General features: G+C 40.9%; 1 protein-coding gene across 1 annotated transcript in view; it reads left to right on the top strand.

Moving 5' to 3' along the window:
* Positions 1-17905, top strand: part of LOC108539521 (protein-cysteine N-palmitoyltransferase HHAT) — a gene marked incomplete at its 3' end in the record, with an annotated part of 212538 nt that overhangs the window by 183488 nt on the left and 11145 nt on the right. Inside the window, exon 9 of the mRNA XM_017888279.1 lies at positions 9011-9046. Coding sequence (XP_017743768.1) covers positions 9011-9046 — 36 coding nt within the window. The remainder of the gene's footprint in view (positions 1-9010; positions 9047-17905) is intronic.

Genomic DNA, 17905 nt, shown 5'->3' with positions numbered 1-17905 from the left:
AAAAAAAAAAAAAAAAAAAAGATCTTGGGTTAGGCAAAGATGTCTTAGATCTAACACCAAAATCATGATCCATAGTAGGAAAAACATCGATCAATTGGATTTTTGAAATTCACAACTTTTATGCTTCAAAGACATTTTCAGAAAATGAAAAGATAAACCATAGGTTGAGAGAAAATATTTGCAAATTACATATCAAATAAAGGACTTGTTTCCAGAATACTCACAAGGGTAGGAACTCTCTTGTTCATTGCTGTATCCTAAGCATCTCTTGTAGCTCTATTGAGCATCTAGAAGGTACTCGATAAATATTTCCTGGATAATCACAGCGTTAATACAGTTTGGAGAATACTCTGTTAGGATTCTTAATGACGTCTAAGGAGGAGAGAAAACAATCTTGAACATTTGTAGAACATTTTTGAAGCATTTGTACCTACTACATTTATTCCCTTTTCTGTTGTTGGTATCATTGTATCCATGCCACAGTTAAGAAAACAGAGCCATGGAGGGGTTAACTTTTTGCCTGTGGTCAAATGCTGTTAAGTGGTAGAGTCAGAATCCAGATCTCGAATTTCTAATTCTACATTCAGTGTGTCATGATTTCCACTGTTGTTGGGGAAATGTCTTCACTCCTGAGCTGATGATGCCTGGGACTGGTGCCTTCTCACCTTTCCTTCAGCAGTGTGAAATGCCTAGATCTCAGGCTTGTGGGCTGTTTTTCCAGACACTCCTTCCTGATGATCTGATGGCAGACACACTTGTCTGATCCATAAGAGCATGTCACGTGATAACTCAGGACTGTTTTCACCATGTTTGTTCCGAGGAGTTTGTCCTCCCAGGGCTTGTTTTCTACTTTTCCATCAGAACTTGGTATTTCACCAAACGTGTTTGACTGCCAACTGGGATCATGCTAGTCTAAGTTCATTTTCACTTCTCACTATGTTCTATGTTCCCGGCGTAGCTTTTTATTCTTCCTTTCTTTCTTTTTTTTTTTCTTGAGATGGAGTCTCGCTGTGTTGACTAGGCTAGAGTGCAGCGGAGTGATCTCGACTCCAACAACCACCTCCTGGGTTCAAGCGATTCTCCTGCCTCAGTCTCCCAAGTAGCTGGGATTACAGGCGCCCACCACTATGACTGGCTAATTTTTGTATTTTTAGTAGAGATGGGGTTTCACCATGTTGGTCAGGCTGTTCTTGAACTCCTGACCTCAGGTGATCCACCCTCCTTGGCCTCCCAAAGTGCTGGGATTGCAGGCATGAACCACCACACCTGGCCCAGTTTTTTATTCTTAACTGTGAGCAGGTTGAGACGTAGGATAACAGATGGAGCTGAAGATGGTATGATATGGTGCCAGTTACTATATGATGTCATCAGTAAGCCTATTCCAAGAATCGTGCCTCGGGCATCCTTAGAAAATAAAGATGTTACTTGAGACTGAGAGGAGGGCAGCATTGGGACACTTTGAAAAAAGCTGGGGTCTAGGGGGCCTGGTCGATCAGCCTCAGCTCTGCAGTTTGTTGTATCTCAGTTATTTCATGTTCCTTATTCTGTGCTTCCAAATTAGTCAAGTGAGGAGGAGGTTAGGTTAGATATACTTTCAGGTCTTCTCTGCTGTCTAAAATTGGGTTGGGTAGGCTAGCCAGAACTAATCAGGGCTTCTTGAGTCTAGGTATCAACTTTATCACCCTAGCGACGTGCTTTGGTTTTTACCCCCAGCTGTGCAAATTAGTTTTCAAACTTCCCAGGCAGGAATGTAAAGGCTGAACTTTGGCAGCCCATTAATGGGATAAACAAGTCTAGTGACAAAAGACTGAAGATTGAAAATGGAAGAGGTGGAGGCAAGGATTGAGAGCTGAATTTTGGTATATTGTCTACATGCTACCTTGCCTGTGTCATCCTTAGTGGCCATGACAACAGTGGTTCTAAAACATACCTCAGTTGTATGGTATTTGCCACTCCTGGCCATAGTCCATTGCTGTTTTTATCCCTAGCTCCCACCCAGCCAAGATTAGCCTGGGAGGAAAGACAGGACCCCAAAGGGCAGGCAGCCTGTTAGTGCAGAACAAGTCCTGGAGCTGGCCATAGGTTCTGTCTGAGTTCTGCCATGGACGTGCTGTGTGGCCCCCATCCCTCCTCTGTCAAAGGAGCAGTTCTAAGCTAGGTGATATATAAACCTCTGTGCTCTGTGAGTAAGCATATGGACAGCACCACTTTGTCAGGCCCAACAAGCCTAATTTTGATGCACTGCGAAGCTCTAATGAGTACAGCAGTCATAATCATAAATAAACTGCCAGGGCTGCCATGGATGTGTTAGCCCAGGCACAGTCTACTAATTTGCTGATGGTAATCAGACAGGAGCTGCTGCTGTGGGAGGGAGCATTCATACTTAGAGATGCTGCCTGAAAGTGCCTGAAACACGAACTTGGAAACTTGAGGCTTAAAGGAATCTTAAAGGTCATCCATTCCAGTTTCTTTTTATCTCAAGCTGAAATCTGCCTCCCTGTGGCTGCTATCAATTGATGTGCAGATAACAAAGCTTGCATATCATACAAGATTTTCTATTTTTAATTTCTGGAAGGAGCTAAGAATAATATGTGCAGGATCCATGTTCCTTATGCCTCTTCATAAGGAAATCCTGGTTTTCTGTGGGCTGGTTAGCAGTGAGACTATTTCCTTAAAAGGTGATAAGAATGATTGTGCTACAGTTTGATCAGTATCTTATTTCAGAAGAGAACCCCCATTTTTATCTGTGGGTGTTTATTTTATGCACTTACATAAAATAATCAGTGTATTAACTACTTTTGAACCTCTTCTATCTGCAGTGTACGATGCTAAGTTCCAGAGCAGACAGAAGCATTGGTGCCTTATTACGGGCGTATCATTCACACATTGCTTCACTCAACGACATTTATTGCTTTCCGGCAGGCTGTGGTTCTTGCCCTTATGAAGTTTTTGGTCTGTTGTGGGAGAGAATGATTGATTAGTTATCAGTCACGCTGCATTGAAATTATTGTTGACTTTTCCATCCCTTTAGGCTCTATTATCCCTGAAGCAGAGGTTACGTACTGTGCATTACTGAATTTCCGGTATCTAGCACAGAATAGGCACATAATGAATATTTGTTAAATGAGTCTGTGGTTGAATATATGAAGAAAAAGCACAGACTTTGGTGTCTGCTCTGAGCTAAATCCTGACTGAGCATTTGCTAGCCATGAGACTGGGAATAAAGACACAAGCCTTCATAAAATAGGACCTATTTAACAGGGTTGTTGTGAGGACTAAAAATTAGGATATACAGAGTGCTTAGCCTAGTGTTTGGCATATACTTCTAAGAAAACAATGTATATTCTTTTCCTACTGTAGCTCCTTAAGGTGCCTTTTGCATCTGTATAAAAAAACTAAATGAAAATATATTTCTTTTTTTTTTCTTTTTTGAGATGGAGTCTTGCTCTGTTGCCCAGGCTGGAGTGCAATGATGCAATCTCGGCTTACTGCAACCTCCACCTCCTGGGTTCAAGTGATTCTCCTGCCTTAGCCTCCCTAGCAGCTGGGATTACAGGCACTCACCACCATGCCTGGCTAATGTTTGTATTTTTAGTAGAAACAGGGTTTTCCCATTTTGGCCAGGCTGGTCTTAAACTCCTGACCTTGTGATCTACCTGCCTTGGCCTCCCAAAGTGCTGGGATTACAGGTGTGAGCCACCACGCCTGGCCATGAGAACATATTTCTAGAATTCATTGGATTGCTAGTGTTTTGAAATTAAAGATGGCCCCACAGGGGAGGCCCCACCCCTTAACTCTTTGGAAGGAGCATGAGTTAGGTTTACCATCGTAAAGAGGAAATCTATACTGGACGTTTCAAAATCACTGATGGAGTAAATTTGAAATATTCTCATCATAAAAAATGTTAAATATTTGAGGTGATGGATATATTAATTAGCTCGATTTAATCATTCCACATTATGTTCAAAAATCATAGTTATCACTTTGTACCCCATAAATGTATACAACTATAATATGTCAATATGTAATAATAATGATGGTAAAAGAATTAACTCATGATTCTGAGGAAGCTGCAAAAGTCCACAAATTCTGGTAACAGGGGGCTAGACCTCTGGTTGGGTAGACCACAGTTTTCTTTTGGATAGAATCATTTTCTCTTATGATACTTAAAATTCTTAAGGTAATGATGAAATAACTTATTTTTAAAATACCACATAAATTTAAATAACAGTTTATAGTTTCAAATATGTTTGGTTTATTTCTTTCTAATGGGAACAGGATGAAAGGCATATACATTCTTTAAGCCAAACCTTTAGCATCATACTAAATATGTTGCCTGACTTATTGGTGGTGAAGTTGGTAAGACTAAGATAATGACTCTTATGAAGAGCAGCTTTATGGACCACTTCATTCTCCAGCCAGTAAGATAAGTATCATTGGTTTTATCATGTGGTCTTGATTTTCATTTTATATATGTTCACTCATTTACAGCTCAAAAACAAAAGATATGAGGAAAAACTAATTAGAGTTATAGACATTAGATTCTGATTTTAGGATGCATTGTTAATTTCTATATACAAAAACATGAACTTGTGTGTCTTTATTTTGCAAGGAGTGTGCTGTTTTATCTTTCATTTTTAAAATGTTGAAATAATCTTAAAGTCACAAACATTAGAAGCACAGTACATGTAACGTTTTCCCCCTGAATTATTTGAGATTAGGTTGTGGACATGAAGCATCATCACCCTAAATACTTCACCGTATTCTTCCAAGGACACTTTCCTATGTATTAGGTTGGTGCAAAAGTAATTGTGGGTTTTGTCATTACTTTTAATGACCAAGACCACATGCAATTACTTTTGCACCAACTGAATAACTGCAATATGCAGGTTGAGTATCCCTTATTTGAAATGCTTGGGTCCAGAAATCAGTGTTTTGGATTTTGAGCTTTACAGGTGTTGGAATACTTGCAGTTACACTAGTTGAGCATCTCAAATTTAAAAATCCAAAATCTGAAGGTGCTCCCATGAGCATTTTTATGAGCATCTCATTGGTGCTCAAACAGTTTTAGATTTTGGAGCATTTTGGATTTCAGATTTTTTGAATTTGGGATACTCAGCCCTCTAATAACCAAACTCAGGAAGTTAACCTTGGTGCATTCCTACTATTTATTCCTCAAAACCAAGGTACTGTTCCCTGGGTGGTCTTCTGGCTAGTGGAGACTATCTGGGCTCAGGTGTTAGCTTTACCCCTAACTAACAATCACTTAACCTCTCTGTGCTTCTGTTTCTTCCTTTGTGGTGCAGATGATAATAGTATCTGTCTACCTCATAGTGTTACTGCAAACATAATTGTGTGTGTGTGTGTAGAATGGAAGAGTGCCTGGCACATGCTAACCACTGTATGTGTGTAGAATGGAAGAGTGCCTGGCACATGCTAACCACTGTATGTGTGTTGGCTTTTACTATTAACATACCCCCTTCTCCACTCTGTGTGTGCTGTACTGTGCCTGCACGGTAAGAAGCTATAACCCTTTATTCTCCCCTAACCTTGCCTTTCTTTCTTACATGATCCAAGGAATGTGAGAAGCAACATTAAATTAAAGCTTACGTATATTCTACCCATATCTTGTAGTCATTGCAAAGGCTCTTATATTTAGAGGTGATTTTTTAAAAACCTGCTCTTTGTCCCATTTCTGGAGCTAGAATTAATTTTTAGATACATTCATCCTTTCATGTATTGGGTGTCTACACAGAATTGTCATTGGGAAGTATTTTCAAAGCCCTAAGATGTGCTTTGCAGTGGAAATCTTTCAGGGCTATAAGAATGGATAATTTCCTGGCTATTAGTTCAATAAGAAAGACACATTTTGCCTTTCAGAGATTGTTATATTTTATAATGCAGAGATGGTTTCGAATATATTTAGTTTTTAAATATTCAGTAGGTGGTGTGCTAAAGCTTAGTGTCCTTAGGTAGGCCTCTTGTTACAAGTAGAGGAGGAGATGGGTGAGGGAATTGGTTTGGCTGGCCACCGTTTCTATGAGGAAGGGCACCTGGAAATGGAAAGAAATGAATTGACTACCAACCACATCATCCCCTGGAGGCCATGGCTAGGTTGAATGAGAATGATGGTGTTGGCATGAGTTGGGTGAACCTTATTTTTTAAAAACTGATAGTCATCCAGAAACAGAAGGACAAATAATGTACGTCTCCACTTACCTGAACTTCTATCACTTTGTGGAGCCTGGCTAGCTGAGACCAAGAAGGTGGGTGGAACCGGGGAAGAAGAAGCAGGTGGGAGAAGAAGCAGGTGGGAGAAGAAGCAGGTGGGAGAAGAAGCAGGTGGGAGAAGAAGCAGGTGGGCTTCCCTGGAGCAGGGCAGCCATGCTGGGAGAAGCAGAAATGAAGTGGAAGCGGGAAGACATCAGCTTTTCGCATGAGCAATCATTTTCAATTAGTAATAATGAAAGGCAGTTAGAACCCTGCTTTTAGTGGGGTGCTTGGGAAGAACAAGTAATTCATGCATTTTAGGGTTCAGTTTGATTTCCAGCTTTGTTTTCTACTGGCTGTCAGCTCCGGGGATACCAGTACCTGCCTCACCGGCATGTGTATGTGAGCACCAAACATAGTACTTGCCACATTCTAAACAATAAATATAATTTCTCATTATTATCAGGTTTTTCATTACTGTTTCAGTGCCTTCCTCCTACCCCACTATATACTGCGGATCTCTGATTTCTTCCATGTCTGCTTTGTCCTGTGATTCCTGAAATAGAGTCTATTGGTCTCTGTTCCTAATGTAATTGAAAAGGCTCTACAAGCTTTGGATGAGTGAAGGAAGCTGAAATCTTTGTTTTAATCTACACATACTTCTACCTCCCATGTTATAGATGTGGCAACCTTAAAATTGCTGTCTGTGGTGTGGATATTTATTTATGGGGCTAAGCAAGGTAGCCTTGGTTTTGGTTAAGAGAAGGGATCATTTCTATTTAAAAAAAATTTGTGTTAAATATAATTTTAGAAAGAACTTAGCATCTTATCCAGGTCAATGTAAAATTCAAATGAAACACATCACCTCTCCCTACAGGTAGATCTCTCTTTAGAGAAGAGCTCTGTGCAGAAGACTTATGAATAAATGGAATTTATATATCTCTAATCCTGTTTTTCCTGAATTATGTAATTATTTGAGGTCAGTGATATAGTAAATGAGGTCTGTCATGTTTTGGCTTTGAGTTTCTTTATTTTCACCTATGCTGTGTCCACTGTCTGTAAACAGATACTTAAGTACGTAAAAGACTCTTGTCATTTAAAGGTATCCCACAGGGAATGACAGTAATTACCTGTCAAATGTCAGGTGGTGAGGTACCAGGCATGATGGGATGTTCCAGGGATGAGGCAAGGGTGGAGCTGGAAGCTAGGGACAGGTGGGGTCTGGACAGTCAGACCCCCCTCAAGGGTGAATTCCTGTGTCCATTACCCCTTGTCTGAAAGGGACAGAATTAACTCAGGCCCTACTCAGTCAGGTTGGCAACCCAAGAGGTGAGACTCGTGGGTGGGATGCAACCACCACCCTTCAGGTGCTGGGAGCAGTGATTCTGTCTAGGGGACTATATCATCATGATTCTGGCCGCCTGGTCTTTTTCTCTCTCTCTCTTTTTTTTTTTTTTTTTGAGATGGAGGCTTGCTCTGTCGCCCAGGCTGGAGTGCAGTGGCGCAATCTCGGCTCATTGTAAGCTCCGCCTCCTGGGTTCACACCATTCTCCTGCCTCAGCCTCCCGAGTAGCTGAGACTACACTGGCCACCTGGTCTTTTTACTCACACTCCGACCCAAAGGGAGAGAAGGGCACTGGCTACATGATCAGAGGTTCAGGAGGAACAAGCATGCTAGTTAGAGAAACCAAGCAGCGTCATTTATATGGACTATACCAGTTTGGTGGTGTCAGGAAAAGGCTGTGACTTCAAGGGTCTGCCATAGCCCAGTGCTGTGGGATGCCTAGTATGAGGCTCAAGCACAATGACAGGCTCCCCAGCTAGTGCATGGAGCTACAACTCTTCCAATCCCCTGCTCAGGGCAGACCCAGAGATGGGACAGGGTTGTTTTCTCAGGTGGAAAGCTCCAGGGACTACAACTAGGTGGGGCTTGGAAGGCCACTACCACACCAGCCTCTCCCCGCCCCACCACCGCCCCCCCAAGCCTTCTTCCCTTTGGCTAGTGTGGTGTTGTGCTTTTGAAACATATTTTGGGCTGAGTGCGGTTGCTTGCACCTGTAATCCCAGTACTTTGGCAGGTTGAGGTGGGAGGATTGCTCAAGCCCATGAGTTTGAGACCATCCTGGGCAACATAGACCATGTCTCTAAAAAAATTAAAAATTAGCCAGATGTGGTGGTGCACACCTGTAGTCACTGTTATTCTGGGGGCTGAGGTTGGAGGATTGGTTTAACCTAGGAGGTCAAGGCTGCAGTGAGTGTGATCGCCCTGCTGCACTTCAGGCTGGGTGATAAAGCAAGACCTTGTCTCAAGGGGAAAAAAAAAAAGCCATATACGTATACATATATATATGTGTGTGTGTGTGTTTGTATACATATATATTTTTTAAATGAACATCTGAGACATGAATATTACAAACGGACTCATCTATTGGAAAAGTGGAAGGTACCTGGGAGATCCACTCTCATGGCCTTTGTTTCTAGAGAGAGCTTACCCTTGCTGAGACACTTACGCTACTAGAGAGCAGTGTTTCTGCACCAGAATCTCCTGGAGGGCTTGTTAAGTTTAATTGCTGGGCTCCATCCCCAGAATTTCGGAATTGGTATGTCTGAGGTGGGGCCTGAGAAGCTGCAATTCCAACAAGTTCCCAGGAATGCTGCTGCTCCAGCGGCCGCATCTTGAGAACTCCTGTGGTAGAGCAATCCATTTATTCATGCTATGAATTTAAATTATATAGATAGTTGTCTACCATTACTATAAATATCTTTTCTTGATATGCCTGTCTATGTCTCCTTTGAACAGGTATTTTGATGTTGGACTGCATAAGTTCTTAATCAGGTAAGCCAATAATTTTTATTTTAGGTAACATTGAATAACATGTCTATTATGAAAGACTGAAACGGAAAATCCTTGTTAAATATCTTGATAAATAATGGCATTTGCATATATATACTTGTCAAGAAAACATTGCTAACACTAGTTATTTTGTGTTTCCCAGAATCACACATGATTAAGCAATTAAAGAAATCAATGTTTAAAGTGGCTTATTTCTGAAGTGATAGTTACCTGAGATCTCAGACAGTATAATTCCAACTACTAGGCTGCTGGAAAACCAATTGAAAATTAGGAGTGCCAGCTTGTATTCAGACATTAAACAACCCCCTTAACCAATTTTCCCTCCACTGAATTTAGTCTTTTTAAGTGGAATCTTTCAGTTGCTTTATAGTTGTGAAGATACAACCTTGTTCATAATTGAAAGAGATTACAGGTGACAGTTTATATCCTAGTTTATTGGTGATTTTTACCAGAGTTGGCTTATGGGACATATTAATTTCAAATAGCTATTAAATCTAATAGAGGTTAAATGGAAACATACCAGCATTGTAGTTTTAAGAATATGCATATTTTGTCTGCTATCAATTTTGCTGTGTTTTCTAAATGTATTAATATTGAGCATGTATTACTCTAATAATGGTAAATAATGATCATTAAAATGCTTGTCAAAAATATTGAGGGAAGCAGAAATGGTTGCTGAAAGACTGCAAGCTAAAGATGACAAGGAAACCAGAAATTATGTAAAGCGATTTGCTTTCTGCAAGTATGTATCTCTAAATGCTAGTTAATACTGTCTAATAGCCTGATAATTAACAGTCTGTAAACGCAATGTGATTTTTGGGTAAGTGTTATGTTGGTTTCGTTCTCTACAATGCGTGGCCATCTCCCTACTGGTAAGATGCTCTTTGAGAGGAAGTGTACATAACTGACATCACCTTTAATCCCACCAAAAACCACATTTCCTCTGCACTGGATATGGTGGCGTTCTGAGTAAGGCCATGCAGGCCTTGTCCTCTTTGACCTCTTTTCCAAGGCCTCATCCAAGGCTGCACAGTGAAATCTCCTCGGCTTCCCCCCTACTCAAGGAATATGCATGGTCCTGGCTTTCTCCAGGACCATCCATACTTACTCCACAGATAGTAGAGTGTGAACTGCTATCTTTGACACAGCAAGGTTAAATACATTTTAGCAGGAAGGACAAAGAACCAGCAGTCATAGGAAAGCAGTCATGAGCATTCCATATTTGAACTGATCAGAAGAATCTGGATGTATTATTACTTCAGGGAGTAGTTCGAGTTTTTTATTTAATGTCTTTGGTGCTTTGTATAACTCCCATTGTACTGTTCCCTTATTGCCTTGTAGTGGATGCAAATTTGTACTCTTATTTTTTATAGTAAATTTCTTGAGGTCAGGGATCATGTCTTAGTCACTTATCAATGATTAGATTCAGAAACTTGTATAGGATCAACCTTCAACAAACATTAGTGCTAGCAGGGAATGAATGAGATGAGACGGAAAGGACAAGAGGGGTGAAGCAGGTTGAGAAGAAGCTGTACAGTCATTTATTCAGCAAATAACTTAAGCTTACCATGTGCCACTTACTTGGATATGCCTAGGAATACTGTCACTTGCAAAAACAGACATTTGATTTGAAGCTTTCCATGTGCTTATCCCTTGCCAGGCTTGTAGTTGGAGCAAACGGTGGGTCTGCCTCTGCTATCCCTCCTCTCTTTCCTTCTTCTGGGCTCCAACCCTTCCTCCTATGTTGGGTCTGGAGGAAGGAGAGAGAGTGGTCTAGTGGCTCTAACGTGACTGAGGCTGGGATCCCCTCGCTCTGGCAGGAGGCCCTTGTGGGCAGGTACTGGAAGATGCTCTAACTGGTCACCTTAACCAGCATTCTGTGAAGCGAGCACTATTGGGAGAGTAAGGCTTCTCTCTACCTTGCCATGCTGTCTTCTGTGTTTCCTTTCCCTCATTCGGGTAGGGGGCAGAGAAAATTAGCAGGTTTCTTGCTTATCCTACTGGGGAATGAGAGGTTAGTTTTGCAGGCATCCCTAGCCTCTGGGAGTAGGTCTCTTCCTCTCCCATCACATGACAGCGTGCCCCACTAAGCAAACAACTTAATGACTCCAAGGAATCTCTTCCTCTTTCCTCTTCCCAGCTTGGGAGTAAGGGGTAGGGGTGGTAAAGATGGTGGTTGGGAGCAGAGGCAGTTCTCCATCTTGCAGTGATCCCAGAATGGGGTGGATCTCACCTCTTTATTTGCAGCTCTCTTTAGAAAGTGAGTATTTTCAGGCCGGACTTGGTGACTCACACTTGTAATCCCAGCACTTTGGGAGGCCAAGGCAGGTGGATCATGAGGTCAGGAGATCGAGACCATCCTGGATAACACAGTGAAACCCCATCTCTATGAAAAATACAAAAAATTAGCCAGGCATGGTGGCGGGCCCCTCTAGTCCCAGCTACTTGGGAGGCTGAGGCAGGAGAATGATGTGAACCCAGGAGGTGGAGCTTGCAGTGAGCCAAGATCGTGCCACTTAGCTTCAGCCTAGGTAATAGAGCAAGACTCTGTCTCAAAAAAAAAAAAAAAAAAAAAAAAAAGTATTTTCAACCATGTGCAGTGGCTTATGCCTGTAATTCCAGCACTTTGGGAGGCTGAGGTGGGCAAATCACTTGAAGCCAGGAGTTCAAGGCTAGCCTGGGCAGTATGAGAAAAAATCCTGCCTCTACTAAAAATACAAAAATTAGCCAGGCGTATTGACACACACCTGTAATCCCAGCTACGTGGGTGGCTGAGGCACGAGGATCACTTGAACCCAGAAGGCCAAAGCTGCAGTGAGCCGAGATAGGGCTGCTGCACTCCAGCCTGGGCGACAGAGTGAGACTCTGTCTCAAAAGAAAAGAAAAGAAAAAAAAAAGAGGTATTTTCTGCTCCCAGCTTGGGAGGGAAGTCAAACCTGATGGGATCCAGCACCATTTATGACTGGACACCTTAATAAGAAGTGTTTCTTTGAGACAATGACCCTGAAGCTAGGTTGAAGAGGGTGGGGGCATGGTGGGGTTAGCAGTGAGGGGATGGCAGCAACAGCTCCTTTAAGAAGATAAGCTGTGAAGGGGAGGAAAGAAAGACAGGGCAGCTGGTGGAGAGGGTGGGTGGAGTGGGTATTTTTTTCTTTTTAATGGGATGAACTCTTGTATTTAGCCACCAGAAAGTCTTAAGTGTCCTTTAGACTTAGAGAAAGCAGTTTCATTTAGGTGGAGAGAAGTAGAGCCTGATTGCTGGGGGGAGTGAGTGGCCCCTTAGTAACCTCAGACAGCAATGGCATTTTCTTGTAAATATATCATCAGAGAAAACCTTAGAGGGTTGGAAGAGTGAAAGGGATGGTCCTTAAGGAATCCTTCTCACTCTATAATGGCCAAGAGAAGAAAATATACTTCCCTTTGTAAAAGAGCAAATATGGGAGAAATTGTCATAGGTTTCCTCCTCCCCTCTAAGATTAACTACATTTATTAGCTCCAACAAGCTCTTAATGTGCAGTTTGGCTTGTCAGGCTGTATTGAATACTTAGTTTTTGGCTAAAAAAAACAAAAAAACAAAAAAACAAAAAAACTACAGCATGCCTGAAATTAATCAGCTGCATCTTTTAAATTGATGGAAGTCATGTCAACTTCTCTGGAATGACGTAAATTTCCACAAAGCCAAGAGCCCTATCTTTGATCTCAGACTAGGCATTTGCAAGGAGGGACATGCTTCCTTTTAAACCTTGAAGTGCTCTACTGAGCCATGGGGGCAGGAAGGAGCTGTCACACTTAATGAAATGTGGGCATTTTTGGTATTAGTGTTTTGTGATGACTGTGGGAAAATTCAGTGAGCTCAGTTCTGCATCTTATAGAAATCATAGACAGAAGCAGCAACCACAACTCACTTAGGAATGGCCTCAGAAGAAGCCTACTGGCTGGAGTTCTTAATGTGACACTGCGTAAGAAAAGCTGACCAACCTGGAGAAAGAGATTACAGAATAAAAATCTCTGTTTCATTATAGATAACAGGGTGGCTTGTTTAAATTTAGCTTAGTTTAGCTTTGGCAAGAAAGTAAATGATTTTTGGTTTGATTCTTGCTGACTGAGGCATGTTTCTTTTTCTTTCTTCTTTTATCTTTGAATAGATATGGGGTTTTGCCATGTTTCCCAGACTGATCTTGAACTCCATGAGCTCAGGCGATCCTCCCGCCTTGGCCTCCCACAGTGCTGGGATTACAGGCGTGAGCTACTGCACCTGGCCAGCATTTTCCATCTTACTCAGAATTGCAGCCAGCACTGTCTCTTTTAAGACAAAGGTGTACATGTGGTCTCACTTATATGTGGAATCTAAAAAAATTGAACTCATAGAAATAGTAGAATGGTAGCTACCAAGGTCTGGGAGTGGGAATGAAGAAATGTCAAGGAATACAAAATTTCAGTTAGACAGAAAAAGGAAGTTCAAGAGCTCTATAGTATAATAGGGTGACAATAGCTAATAATGATGTATTCTTGAAAATTGCTAAGAGAGGAGATTTTAGGCTTTCTCACCACAAAAAAAATAAGTGTATGAAGAAATGCATGTGTTAATTAGCTTGATTTGTCTGTTTCACAATATGAACGTATTTCAAAACATGTTGTACACCATAAACATATACAATTTTTGTCAGCTAAAAAATAATATTTTAAAAAAGATGAATGATACTTGTTTTGTTCCGTCCCCTACCTCTGACTGCTCCTGTCTGACCACCTCAGGTGGGGCAGTAGTTTTCAGTGGAGCAGGATAACATCGTGACTAAAAAAAAAAATTGACACATTGTGTTTGTATTTATGGGGTACAATTTGATGTTTTGATATATTTATGTTGTATAATGATCAAATCGGGGTAGTTAGCATATCTGTCATCTCATGCATTTGTCATTTGTAGTGAGAACATGCTGTATTTGGTATTATACAATAACTTTGATATAATATACAATACCTTACTATTAACCATTGTCACTCTACTGTGCAATTGAACACCAGAACATACTCTTCCTATCTAATTGAAACTTTGTACCCCTCACCAGTCTTTTCCTATCCTCCCCCTCTACCCCATCTATGGTAATCACTGTTTTATTCTCTGCTGCTGTGTTATGAATTTTTTTAAGCTTCCACATGTCAGTGAAATCATGTAGTATTTGTCTATGTCTGGATCTTTTCAGTTAACATGATGTCTTCCAGATCCATCCATGTTGTCACAGATAACAGGATTTCTTTCTTTTTTCTGGTTGCATAGTATTCCATTGTGTTGCCAAAATCAAATAATATATAGAGATGAATCTCTAAATTTAAAACATTTTATTTGGCCCCAGGCACGGTGGCTCATGCCTGTAATCCCAGCACTTTGCGAGGCCTAAGCAGGTACATCACTTGAGGCCAGGAGTTCAAGACCAGCCTGGCCAACATGGCAAAACCCTATCTCTACTGAAAATACAAAAATTAGCTGGGTGTGGTAGCACATACCGATAGTTCCCGCTACTTGGGAGGCTGAGGCACAAGAATCTCTTGAACCTGGGAGGCAGAGTTTGCAGTGAGCTGAGATCATACCACTGCACTCCAACCCTGGGTGACACAGCAAGACTGTGTCTCAAAAACAAACATATGGGAAGCAAGAAGTTTCAATTCAGGGCATACATACAGACCAGGTGGTCTTCCGTATGTCCAGAGAACAAACAGAAAGTTGGGAGTTGTATTAGACAGAGAAATGTTATGTATTGTTTTGAAAGAAAGCTCATTGGCACTAGAGAGGCTTTTGAGAGATGGTAAGCTCTGACTGGTGACTGATGATAGTAAATAAAACCAGTGTTAGAGTCTCGGGAGGTCATTTCAGCAGCTACTAGGTAAAACTGGTCTTAGGGTTACAGCAGACTGTTTCAGCACCTGAGCTTGTGGAACATTTAACTCTTGGAGCAGGTGCTATGTGTCCCAAGTGCTTTTCTTCCCTGGCCCCTCAACTCTGATTTAGTTGGGCATAACAAGAGTGATCCAATTTGTATAATTAACTTTCACGGTATGTATATGCCACATTTTCTCTATCTGTGCATCTGTTGTTGGACACTTGAGTTGATTCCATCTCTTGGCTATTATCAATAGTGCTACAGTAAACATGGGAGTGCAGATATTTCTTCAATATACTGATGTTCTTTCCTTTGGATGTATACCCAGTAGTGGGATTGCAGGATCATATGGTAGTTTGGTTCTTAATTTTTTGAGGAACCTCCAAACTGTTTTCCAAAGTGGCTGTACTAATTTATATTGCCACCAACAGTGTGTAATGTAAAGGGTTCCTTTATCTGCACATCCTTGCCAACACTTTTGTTTGCATTTTTTTTTTTTTTTTTTTTTTGAGGCAGGGTCTCCGTCACTCTGGCTTTGGTGCAGTGGCATGATCATGGCTCACTGCAGCCTCAGCCTCCTGGACTCAAGCAATCTGCCTGCCTTAGTCTCCAAGTAGCTGGGACTACAGGCATGCACCACCATGCTCAGCAATTTTTTTTTTTTTTTTTTTTTTTTTTTTTTTTGGTAGAGATAGGGTCTTACTGTGTTGACCAGGCTGCCTTTGAACACCTGAGCTCAAGTGATTCTCCTGCCTTGGCCTCCCAAAGTGATGGGATTACAGGTATGAGCCCCCACACTTGATTTTTTTTTTTTTTTTTGGTCTTTTTGGTGATAGCTATTCCAACTGGGATGAAGTGGTATCTCATTGTGGTTTTGATTTGCATTTCCCTGATGATAGGTGATGCTGAGTATCTTTTCATATGCCTGTTGGCCATTTGTATATCTTCTTTTGAGAAATGTCTGTTAAGATCTTCAGCTCATTTAAAAACCCTTTGTTGTTTTGTTTTTGTTTTTTTTTGAGACAGAGTCTCACTCTGTCACCCAGACTGGAGTGCAATGGCATGATCTCGGCTCAGTGCAACTTCGCCTCCCGGGTTCAAGTGATTCTCCTGCCTCAGCCTCCTGAATAGCTGGGATTACAGGCGTCCACCACCATGCTTGGCTAATTTTTTATATTTTTAGTAGAGACAGGGTTTCACTATTTTGGCCAGGCTTGTCTGGAACTCCTGACCTCATGATCCACCCACCTCAGCCTCCCAAAGTGCTGGGATTACAGATGTAAGCCACTGAACCTGAACCATTCTGTCTTTTTAATTGGGGAATTTGATCCATTGACATTCAAGATTATTATTGGTAAGTAAGGACTTACTCCTGCCATTTTGCTAATTGTTTTTTGGTGATTTTGTAGATCTTTTTTTCCTTTTTTCCTCTCTTGTTTTTTTTCCCCTCTGGTTTGGTGGTTTTCTGTGCTGCTAAGCTTTTTTTCTTTTTTCTTTTTTCTTTTTTTTTATCTTATTTGTGTATCTGCTATAATTTCTTTCTTTGTGGTTACTATGGGATTAACATAAAGAGTGCTGTAGTTATAATAGACTAACTTTTTAAAGCTGATAACTTAACTTTGGACATATGACTTTTAAAAGAGGACCTGATGCTATCCTTCTCTCAGTGTCTCTGAAACATTAAATTTGTCAATTGATAATTTTTTGTTACTCTTTAACTTACAGATTTAAAATCAGAAAAGTATTCACCTGAATTTTGTTTTCGATATTATTTATATGTATCTTTTAATTAGTTTCAAATACATATTTCAAATAAGAATCTAGCTTTTAAAAAAATAGCAAGATAAATTTTATCATCACTTTTCGTATTTACTCCAGAGACCATGTGTGAGTTCATCCGAGCCACTACTTCTGTCCTAAGGAGAAGGACTTGATACCCTCTCAGGACTAGTGGAAATGCAAAGTATGGAAATAATTCCACTGATACTTCTTAGGCAAATAGAACAAGGCAGTGAACCTCTGGCATGGCCCTGAAGCTATTTGAGAAGATCTCTGGAGATCTTAATATAGTCCTTAATAGAGTCCTTAGGAGATAAATTTTTTCACAAATAAATAGATTTTGCCTATTAGAATGGCAAAGGCCAACATTTTTATGAAATACATGTGCCCTTTTGAAGCATGATTTTGTTCTGATGAAAGAGAAGGTAGAAGAGGACAACTATTCACTTGTAGTGTCTCTTGTTCTTCTGGAGGTTGGTGCAGGTTTTCCATGAAGTCTAGAGTGTATCTTTGGCCAGAAGGGCAGCAAATTTCAGCAATATGGGAGTTGGTGGCTGACTGAATTCTGACATGATTATAAATGATATTGCCTGCTTCTGGTGTTTTCCTTGTCGATACCCTATACCTGACCCTTTCATAAAATTAGGCCTACAACAGAACAGAATTATTATTTGGGCTAAAAATCATTGGCATTTTGAATTTTATGAATCACAGGGTAATTTTTAACTTTCTTTATCTTGGATACCACAAGTCTATCACTGCATTTGCTGTAGTTAATTGTAGCATTCCTGGTATGGATGAAGAAGTCTGGTCACCATCATCTGAAGTGTTTCTTGGACTGTGTGATGTCTGAAACGTTCAAAAAATCTGCCTTGCGTCTTTAAGAAGCGAGGTGGTCAAATGAAGGATTGATTGAGGCTCACGCACTCCCTCTGAGAAGGAAGAGAGCTGAAGATGAGCCACTGTCTTTTTGGTGTCCCCTTAGGACCGTTTAGACCTATTTGGGCTCTGAGCTGCCCTGGAAACAGAGAGAGAGAGGCACGCATTTGATCCTGGAAGTAAGACCCAGATGGTAATGGGAAGTTAATTAGCATCCGTATTCAGTTTAGCAGTTTACAACCAGCTAAAACACATGCCTGTTCTGTGTCTACCAGGAAAGAAAGATGAAGTCATTGTGTGTGTGTGT

This window comes from Rhinopithecus bieti, unplaced genomic scaffold, assembly GCF_001698545.2.
Source record: "Rhinopithecus bieti isolate Rb0 unplaced genomic scaffold, ASM169854v2 scaffold_15813, whole genome shotgun sequence".
In the NCBI taxonomy this organism is placed as follows: domain Eukaryota; kingdom Metazoa; phylum Chordata; class Mammalia; order Primates; family Cercopithecidae; genus Rhinopithecus; species Rhinopithecus bieti.
Note: the sequence above shows the minus strand (reverse complement) of the source record. Positions and strands in the feature narration are given on the sequence as shown.